The sequence below is a fragment of the Benincasa hispida genome, chromosome 11, assembly GCF_027475165.1.
Source record: "Benincasa hispida cultivar pf3 chromosome 11, pf3_genome.v1.1, whole genome shotgun sequence".
Classification (NCBI taxonomy): domain Eukaryota; kingdom Viridiplantae; phylum Streptophyta; class Magnoliopsida; order Cucurbitales; family Cucurbitaceae; genus Benincasa; species Benincasa hispida.
Window position 1 is genome coordinate 47200848 of NC_143488.1, and position 11059 is coordinate 47211906.

The 11059-nt window shown below is 32.0% G+C and overlaps 1 protein-coding gene across 1 annotated transcript; it reads left to right on the top strand.

Moving 5' to 3' along the window:
- The first annotated feature begins 7567 nt into the window (after positions 1 to 7567).
- LOC120091867 (large ribosomal subunit protein uL1c-like) lies at positions 7568 to 10711 on the top strand. The gene is made up of 7 exons (XM_039050017.2): positions 7568 to 8046; positions 8280 to 8459; positions 8552 to 8606; positions 9187 to 9314; positions 9764 to 9847; positions 9957 to 10082; positions 10168 to 10711. Exons 1-7 carry the CDS (start codon positions 7702 to 7704, stop codon positions 10303 to 10305), a joined length of 1056 nt encoding a protein of 351 aa, XP_038905945.1. The 5' UTR covers positions 7568 to 7701; the 3' UTR covers positions 10306 to 10711.
- Positions 10712 to 11059: the final 348 nt, after the last annotated feature.

Here is an 11059-nt window from a genome sequence, read left to right on the forward strand (position 1 = left end):
TAAGTGTTATTTTTCTTATTATAATTATTTTCTTTTAATGAAGAAACATAGATCATTTTCATATGTTGGATGTTTAAAAAATGAGCAAAGAATATCTTGTTAGAATTGACGTTCTAATTCTCCCGGAGTCTCGTAGTTTGTAAATAATTTGTACATATTGTTATTAATAAAATAAATGTTATTTTATTTGCATTTACTCATATCCAATAATCTAAGATCCGTGGTTATTTCATGTAAACTTAAGCATGTATGTGAGACATACAAGTGGATCATGCCTTAAGTAATAACTTAATTGGTCTGTAGTATAAGGATAAAGGAGAGAGACCTTATCCTTGTGACACTACGGATACGACACGCTTTGTAAATAGTTGCAAGTGTTGTAATGTGCTACAAATGACCTGATCCTGACTATTCACATGGAGACATGCGAGCAGGGGTATCCTATACAGAGAGTTTGTATAAGACCAAACCACGAGATGATTAATTTCTTTATATAACGCCGTTGATAATTGAGACTTACATTTCACTAAAATGACCATAGGTGACATGACCTTAATCCTGATTGTTTTGGGAGCTCTTGCCTATGAGGGTGGTCCTTTGATTAGTATGGGTGAGAGTGGCCAGATTGCCAACTCAACAAGCCTATCTTTTTAGGGATTTGTCTGATTGGGGAGCTGGGAACTCAGTTACACAAGAGGAAATTCACTCCTTCCTTGAAGCAGTGATAAGTAGATAAACTGCTCCCTTAAGAGTTGATTCTAGGTCTTGAACATAGTGGTCACACCCTTTCTTTGGAAGAGAGGATTCGGTCATAGTAGGACTATGACTTATTGTTCACTAGAGAAATCAGTTGTACTTAAGGAGTTAGATGTAATCACGGGGGCAAAACAGTAAATTGGCCCAAATGTACTTACGAGTGATTTGTGAAGGGTTATCACATTGTTGATTGGTTACATGGACACATAAATATATCTGTAGTGAGAAGAGTGCAGCTGCCAGTTTTTAGTGGAGTGCTCGACAGTTTACGGATGGTGGATCTCGTGACTAAAGAGTTTAGTCAGTTATTCACGTATCGTTGAAGCTTTAAGCTACAAGTCCATAAGGTCCCCTTGGTAGCTTAATGGATTCAAGTTGAGAATCAAATTTTGGGGTTAGTTTGAAGTGTTCAAATTAACAAGAGGAAATTCAATTATATGTGATATAATTGGTGTGATGTATGAGATACATTAATTTGAGGAGTTAATATAAATACAATTTATATTAAGTACTATAAAATAGAAAAAGAACTATGGTTTGTATGTTTTATATGATGAAATATTAAAACTATAGGTTATAAATATAATATGATAAATTGGTTATCATATTTATTTATAATATATTAATTATATGATAATTAATTCCTTTTCTCTAAAAACCGATTGAGTGGGAGGTTATTGGAAGTTTTATGGTAATTGTGAGATAAAAGGAAAATTGTTTTCCAAAATTGGGAGTTGCTTCATTCGAAAAATTCTCACAAAGAAAGCTATCAAGTAAAAGAGTTTTACTAAGCGATATTTCTTTCAGATCTATGTTTGACAGACAGTGCGACTACACATACAATACTTACAAATAAAAAATATTTTTCCAAATTGAGAACGTTGGAAGCAAAAGTAAATACAATATCAGGTTCTGCAAACTTGATTGAAGGTTTTGGAAAAGCAAATATTATTTTGCCTAAAAGAGCAAAATTTATAATTGATAATCAACTGTTCTCTAATAAATCAAAGAGAAATCTTTTAAGTTTTAAAGAGATACGTAGCAATGGTTATCATATTGAGATTGATAGTAAGAATAATGTGGAATATCTATATATCATATCCACTGTCTCAAATGAAAAACGTATATTGGAAGAGTTGTATGCTTTATCTTCTAGATTATATTATACTCATAAACGAGTAATTGATACATAAACAATTAACCTGAAGTTCATGAATCCAGATATATTTACAATTTAGTATGACCGATTGGGTCACCCAGGATCTATAATGATGAGAAAAATTACTGAGAATTCAAATGGACACTCATCGAAGAACCAGAAGATTCTCCAATCTAATGGATTCCTATCAAGTGAACCATTTAGATATTTTATAGTATTAATAGATGCATCCAGTACATGGTCACATATGTGCTTATTATCAAGTCGAAATTTTGCATTTCCAAGATTACTTGCTCAAATAATTAAGTTAAGAGCATAATTTCCTGATTATACAATTAAGACTATTCGTCTTGATAAGCTAGTGAATTTACATCCCAAGTTTTTGATAATTATTGTATGTCAATTGGGATAAATATTGAACATTTTGTAGCTCATATTCATACACAAAATGATTTAGCAGAAGCATTTATAAAACGTTTGCAATTAATTGTAAGACCATTATTTATGAGAGCTAAGCTTCCTTCATCTGTATGGGGACATGTTATTTTGCATGCAGCATCACTTGTACGCATTAGACCAGTAGCTTAGGATAAGTACTCGCCATTATAATTAGCTTATGGTCATGAGCCAAATATTTTCTATCTGAGAATTTTTGGGTCTGTAGGTCTGCAGTATATGTTTCAATTGCTCCACCACAACACACTAAGATGGGTCCTCAAATGAGGTTAGGAATATATGTTGGATATGATTCCCCATAAATTATTAAATATCTTGAACCCCTAACGGGTGATTTACTATATGCTGATTGTCATTTTAATGAGATAAATTTTCTAACATTAGGGGGAGGAATTAAGAAATTGGAAAAATAAATTACATGGAATGCATCGTTATTGTCTCATTTAGATCCCCGTACAGATCAATATGAACTTGAAGTTCATAAAATACTTCATTTGCAAAATATGGCAAATCAATTACCAGATGCATTTATAGATGCAAAGAAAGTAACTAAGTCACATATACTAGCTGCAAATGTTCCATAAAAATTAATATCCCAAAACAACAAGTTGTCACTAATGAGTCTGGAATACGCTAGAAACGTAGTAGACCAGTGGGATCCAAAGATAAACATCCTTATAACGAAAAATAATTAATAGTGAAAAATACTTGGTTGGGGATGTAAATACCCATAAAGAAATAATCGACATGACTAGTGATGAAGGTGAAATACCTAAAGATAATAATGAGATTTCAATAAATTATGTCTATCAGGAAAAAGATGGAATTGAACTAAATTAATTATTGACAACATTTGCGTATAATGTTGCTCTTGATATTATATCTGAAAATTAGGATCCTGAACCAAAATCTGTTGAAGAATGTCGACATTGATTGGTTTCAGCGGAAAGAAGCAACCAAGGTAGAATTAAACTCACTTTCAAAACAACATCAGATTTTTGGACTAGTAGTTTGAACACCAAAAGGTGTTAAACCTGTGGGATACAAATGGGTATTTATGAGGAAAAGAAATGAAAATAATGAGGTCACAAGATATAAAGCAAGACTAGTTGCACAAGGTTTTTCACAAAGACCTGGTATTGATTTTGAGAAGATGTATTCTTCAGTGGTGAATGCAATTACATTAATATATTTAATTGGCTTGACTGTGTATAAAAGTCTAGATATGCATCTTATGGATGTAGTCATAACATATTTATATGGATCTCTTGATATTGATATTTATATGAGAATCCCAGAAGAATTTAACATACCTGAAACATATACATCAAATTCCCAGGAATGGTATTCAATAGAATTACAGAGATCATTATATGGATTGAAATAATTAGGACGGATGTGGTACAATCACCTGAGTGGATATTTATTGAAAGCAGGACATCAAAACAATCCAATATGTCCGTTTGTTTTTATAAAGAAATCACAATCAAGATTTACTATTATAACTATATATGTTGATGACTTGAATATAATCGGAACTCTTGAAGAGCTTTCAAAGTTAATAGAATATCTTTTTAAAAAAATTGAGATGAAAGATGTCAGAGAAAAATTTTTTTGGTTTGATTTGCAAATTGAGCATTTAGCAGATGAAATATTTATTCATTAGTCAACTTATACAGGACAATTTTTTAAAGATTTTATATGGACAAAGCACATTCACTAAATATTCCAATGGAAGTCCGTTCATTTGATACAAAGAAATATATATTTCGACCTCAAGAAAATAATGAAGAACTTCTTGGTCATGAAGTACCATATATTAGTGCAATTAGTGCACTTATGTATCTTGTTAATAATACAAGACCATATATTGTATTTTCAGTAAACTTATTAGCACGATATAATTCTTTTCCAACAAAAAGACATTGGAACAGAATTAAGCATATACCTCGTTATCTCCGAGGAATAATCGATATGAGTTTTTTTTTATTCAAATAAATCAAATTTTGATCTAGTTGGTTTTGTAGATTTTGGATATTTATCTGATCTACACAAAACTAGATCTCAAACAAGTTATCTGTTCACATGTGGAGGAACTGCTATATCATGGAGATCGGTGAAACAGACCATAATGGTCACTTCCTCAAATCATGCTGAAATTATTGCAATGCATGAGGCTAATCGAGAATGTGTATGACTAAGGTCAATGACTCAGCACATTCGTGAAACTTGTGGCTTGCCTTCTAATAAAAGTTTTCCAACAATATTATAAGAAGTCAACACAGCTTGCATAACCCAAATCAAAAGAGAATATTAAAGGAGATAAAATAAAACATATTTCATCGAAGCTTTTCTACACTCATGAAGAAAATGATAACATCACTTTACAACAAATTTGTTTGAAGGATAACCTAGCAGACTTATTTATAAAGGCATTACCAACCATAACTTTTGAAAAATTGGTGCACAGTATTGGAATGCGGCGACTCAGAGATCTTAAGTGATGTTTTCACAAGAGAGAGAAATATATTATATTATTTTAGGAGTATATATTTTATGAAATATGTATTATTTTTCATTCGCTACGGTTTTTTCCCATTAGATTTTTCCTAGTAAGGTTTTAATGAGGCATATTTCATATATATATATATATGAGCATCTAAGAGAGAATATTATGAATATTATAATAATAAATAGATGTCAATTGCTTAGTGTCCCAAAAGCCATGTGTCACCCTTCATGTTGTCCATGTGCCTTGTAATTATTCATCGTGTCCACGTAAGTCCACATCGTACTTGCCACTTTGCCTATAAATATTGGCATTTGGTAGATCTTAAAATCACACATACATTGGTGAGAATTCTACTAATTTTCATATGATTCGATTTTATAATTTTAGTTATTTGATGTTTTTAGTTATTTTATTTTATATATTTTATATTATTATATTATATTTTTTTCTATATCCGTATTCTCGTCATGCTCATCAATTTTATAACAATTTAGCTATTTTTCTAATTGCTCCCAAATTAAATTAGTTTCGAGTTGAAATGCCACTAACTGGGGCTATAGCTTATATCCCCTAATGGATTAATGCTATATCAACCGAACAATATGAGCATAAGTGATATTATTTGATTTTTCAAAATTTTCTATCTTTTAATTTAATACAAGAACTAATTTATAAATTGAGAAAAAAAATCTTCTTGGTCCCTAAGTTTTGCATATAGTTTCTATTTAGCTCTTTAAGTTTCAAAATGTTGCACATTTAGTCCTTAAGTTTTGAGTTTAGTTTCAACATAATCCTTAAGTTTCAAAATGTTATAATTTTACCATTGACATTTGAGTTTTGCTTTAATTTGGTTTATTTGTTTCAAGATTTACACTTTTAAACTTGATTATTAACTAAATATTCATTTTTTCGTCTTTAGTATTAATTTATATTAATAAATTAAAAATCATTAAAACAATTACAATTAATTAAGTTTCACTATCTTTTATCACTTTTAAAATTAAAATCAAAATTTTACTTCATAATTATTTTTAATTAATTAATAGAAATTGACGTCAGTGATCAAAAGTGAGTATTTAATGAAAAATTGATATAAAATCTTGAAACCTAGAAACAAAATTAAAACGAAATCCAAATCTCAAGGGAAATTTTAACATTTTGAAACTTAAGGATTAGATTAGAACAAAACTCAAAATTTAAGGATTAAATATATAACATTTGAAAACCTAAAGATCAAATAGAAACTACACCCAAAATCTAGGAATAAAAAAGATATTTTATCTTATAAATTATTATTATTATTAATGTGTCCATTCATGGTCGATCGAAATTTCTCTTTCACGATTATCTAAATGTTAATGGTTTGTATTCCTTGAAATTATTAAGAAAAAGAAGGAAAAATAAAAATAAAAATAAAAATAAAAAAGCAAAAACAGAAAACAAATAACGAGGCACGACACGATGGCATTCCACGTCAGCACCAAGAGACTGAGGCCACACACGTGTATATTCGGATGGAATAATCACCACTTGTTACTTGTAGTACTCTTATCATAAAATATAATGACTTTTTTTTTCTATATTTTTATTCTCAATAAAAAACAATGCACTAAAAATAAATTAGTTTTTATTTCATTTTTTAATTTTCTAAAATTAATAATCCAAGTGATATTGAGAGAAGGAGACTTTCATTTCTTATTTTCCCTAAAAAATCTAAATTATCGAGGGGGGACTCAATATGACGTGGACTGAAATTTATATTTCCACCACAATTTATAATAAAATAAAATTTATATGAGACCAATAGAACTTAGGTATTATTCTATTCTTCTGATTTGAACATAGCAAAATCTTTTAGACTTTAGGTTTCATCTTCTTAAATTGTAATATTCTATACAAATAAACAGTATGGTATTTTTAATAAAAATTTGTAATAAGTAACATAATTTATTTTTAAATAATGAATTGACAAAATGAACTAAAATTGCCTCAAAATAAAATTCAAGATAACATGTTATATTTTTTGTTCAAAAATCTTCTCTACGTTTCTCACAAATGACATATTTAAAAGAAGTGATTAAAATTCTTGTTCTTAGAATAAAAAAAAGATGTCATCAATCAAGTAAAATTTCTTAAATAAAGTCATTAATTACTATTATGTAATCGTTCAATCCGTGGGCAACCATTGAACCAAAAACACTTATATTCTCCCCCTTCTTATTTGTCCATGTTTGGAAGAAATTTTAAAATCGTCACAATCACTTTTCTCATTTTTAAACTCAATATAAAATACATTTTTAATCACTTAAAATTAATTTAATATTAAAAATTTATAATTTTAAATATAATATTCAGATCATCGAATTTAATTTGGAAGGACTAAAAAGATGGTTCATAATGATTTATTGGAAAAAAAAATGATTGTAACCATTTAAGAATCATTTCCAAACATGCGCTTAGTACACCAGGTAAATGAATTGAACGAGACTTATTAATCACTAAAACATCTATCCTTATTTATCTAAATTTGTCAATCTAAGTATAGCTATTCTAATCATATATTTTAGTAAAAATGTTAAAGGTTTGAATCCCATTAATTTTATTTTTAGGTATTTTTTAATAAAAAAGAAAAAGAAAAAGAAAGGGCAAAACTAATGACCACAAAAATCCCAACAATCCAAAGAAACAAAAATAGGCCCCATTTCCACTTCTTATCATCTCCACATTCTATGGATAGAGAGACCCATTTCCATTTCCAAATCCAAAACCCCAACTTCATGAGGTAGAAGAACAAACCTCCCAACTTCACTCTCCATCAATGGCAGCCTGTACTTCCACTTCTCCTTCTTCTCTAATGCTCACTTCTGCTTCTTCTTCTGTACATCCCCAAGACCTCGCTTCCTCCATCGTCTCTTTCAAGCCCAAACCCCAAATTTCCACCATCAAATCCTTCTCCTCTTCTTCTCATTTTCTCGGCTGGCCTAGGAGATCAACCGATTGGGTATTTCTTCATTTTCAGAGACGAGCCAGGCACCATGTGATCGTTGCAGCTCTCGCCGCTGAAGCGAATGTCGCTGAGGTGGAAGCCGAGGAAGAGACGCCTACCGTCGCTGCACCTAAACCCAAGAAGGGGAAAGCCGCCTTACCCCTTAAAAGAGATAGAGTATGTTCCACAATCTTGTAGGTTTTGGTTTGTTTTTTGATTTCGGTCTGATGATTGGATTGTGGGTTGTGTTCTGTTTCGTGGGTTGTGCTTGGAGGAGCTTGTTTTCAAGCTTGGAAATGGAGGGTGTTTAATGATCATTGTGGTGGACTATTGGCTTCATTTTCTTTGGCTTTCCATGTCCTTATTTCATTATTGATGTCTGAATTCAATTTTGTTGCGTGATATGTCAGAGGAGATCTAAGAGATTCTTGGAAATTCAAAAACTGAGGGAAAACAAAAAAGAGTATGACCTCAAGACAGCAATATCTCTGCTCAAGGAAATGGGTAGCACAAAGTTTGTAGAAACAGCCGAAGCTCATTTCCGGCTCAATATTGATCCCAAATACAATGATCAACAACTGAGAGCAACCGTGGGTTTTGTTTTATGATCCCTTTACTGTTAAGGGAAGTTATAAATAATATGGATATCATGAGGTTATTTTGTTTGAACGCTTTTATGCAGGTAAATCTGCCTAAAGGAACTGGCCAAACTGTAAGAGTAGCTGTTCTTACTCAAGGTAGTTACTTTTAATACTTGAGCGACTCTCTTTCTCAAACTATCCACCAAGTTTAGTCTTTAGGAGTTGGGTTTGAAACAGTTTTATGTTTTTTTCCCCTTTGATCACTGTTCTTAAAAATAGTTTTGAAAATAGTTAGCATAGTTAGACAAGCACAAGCTATCTCGATTGCGATCAAGAAATTTTCTGAAGTTATCTTCTTATTGAACTCTAAGCTAAGTTTGGTTAGTAGAGAAAGAGACTGTATCTAATTTGAAGTTTGCACCCTTGAGTTGAGGTTCATGGATCTAGAATAGGGTAAAGTTCAGTCTTGTGGCACTTTGATCTTGGTAGAACCAAATAGTAGGTTGTGATGCATCTAGATTCCTTTTTTTAGGGAGTGTTTGGCTCAAGGAGTCCACTCCTTATTTGGCCTCATAACTAATTTCATGACTTATTAACTTCTTATGGATTCCACGCCTAAACAACTCTCTAGGCTACACAATTCAACTCTTTGTTTCAAACGTCCCCTCAGTAGTTGCTTGTTAAAAGAACTTTACTGTTTAGGGTTCAATCCTAAAAAGTTCAAAGTAATACACAGGTGAGAGATTTGATGAGGCAAAAAATGCTGGAGCTGATTTGGTTGGAGGGGAGGACTTAATAGAGCAGATAAAAGGAGGATTTATGGATTTTGACAAATTGATTGCTTCTCCAGACATGATGCCTAAGGTATTGCTCAGACTGCATTACTTCAATCATTCTTTCATTTATCTTTTGAGATTTTTATAACCTTCACAACATATAAATTGTTTTCCTAAACAAATTGCATAACTTCAAATTTTTAAAAGATGAATTAGATGGATAGGATTACACTGATGATACTGCTTATGTAAGGCAGAAAGAAATAAGAAAACAGGAGACATGCATATCAATTTAATAGTTACCCTGGATTTATTGAACCATTTTTGGTCATAGATATACTTCCTAGATTTTGATGATCAAAGTGCTTGCCTTATGGCTGCAGCCAAATTTGAGCCTGTTCTTAAGATTGACCAAGTCTCTGTATGCAAAGTGTTTTCTGGCCTTTGTCTATTTATCTTTGATGTCGATTACCTGTATTACTAAGAGTAAGACAATATAGTTGATTTCCATATTTGAGTATTCTCTGCTCATATCAGGTTGCTAGTCTTGGGAAGCTCCTAGGACCACGGGGACTCATGCCAAATCCAAAAGCCGGTACTGTAGCAACCAATTTGCCTCAGGTATCAATGATCTTTTTCCAGTACCTGCATTGCATCCAGATTTCGTATCTGTTCATTAGACAAAGAAATGTAAGACTTTAGTTGAACCATCGGGCATCCCTGATTTTAGGCAATAGCAGAATTCAAGCAGGGGAAAGTTGAATACAGAGCAGATAAAACTGGTATAGTTCACTTACCATTTGGAAAAGCTGACTTCAGCGAAGAGGACCTTCTCATAAACTTGCTTGCTGCCATAGTATGTTCTTCCCTTCTGTAGCTGTTAGTCTCTAGATATAGGTCTCGCTCATTTTTGATAAGTCATTTTCTTCTAACTCTGACAGAAATCAATAGAAACCAATAAGCCATCAGGTGCAAAAGGTGTATACTGGAAAAGCGCTCACATATGCTCGTCGATGGGGCCTTCAATACGGTTAAATATAAGGGAGATGCTGGACTTCAAACTTCCCTCGAGTGCTTGACTAAATAACAGACCTGTAAATTCCTTCTGTTAGTTGAATCAGCCTCTGGGGGATCCACTGGAATATAATGATGCCCAAATGTGAGCAGCACTGGAAACAAGATGATAGAAGAAACTAGGAAGAAGAGTGAGGAGACATCGGATAATTATGATTGCACAGCAACAAGCATACTGCATAGTCTTCTATACTGACTCAGTTTGTATTAATGGTGTTAAAGTTCTTATTGATCTACTACACTTCGATTGACCTATTGGGTTTTAAGGGGAAAAAGATGATAAATGTACTTAATTGTATTGATCAGTTGCTGCTCTTTTATGTGGCGCATTTTGAAAGTGTTGTTCTTGTTCGTTCGTCGTAAAGGGCATTCGGTAATGCAATTATGGTCCTATTGATCTAAGTTTCACAATTTCATTCCTTTTCCTGGGATGTTTTGACATGCAAATATGGATGATATATGGGATTAAGTTCCAAATTCTATTCTTGTTTAGGGGGCTTCCATATGTAAATATGGGACTCAGGTCTTTAAAGTTTCTGAGGAATCCTATTCTTAAGATTCCATTTGGAGCAGAAGGAACTTTCTTGCAATCAAAATATTGACTTATCTCGACAATTTTACTCGGAAACAGCAAGGTCTTTGCTGTCATACTTCCCAATCCTCTTACATACTAAACGCTCGAGGTGATTTGAGAAAATGACTTTGATAAATATATCTTCATATTTTGAAGTCGGAACTCCTTGAAGCGGTTTTGACCCT

Bases quoted from the DNA above. Each gene is read 5' to 3' on its own strand.
- LOC120091867 (XM_039050017.2), top strand. From the start codon at position 7,702: ATGGCAGCCTGTACTTCCACTTCTCCTTCTTCTCTAATGCTCACTTCT. The intron at 9,315-9,763 runs GTATTGCTCAGA...TGCTCATATCAG, and splicing joins CTCCAGACATGATGCCTAAG to GTTGCTAGTCTTGGGAAGCT. The intron at 9,848-9,956 runs GTATCAATGATC...CCCTGATTTTAG, and splicing joins TAGCAACCAATTTGCCTCAG to GCAATAGCAGAATTCAAGCA.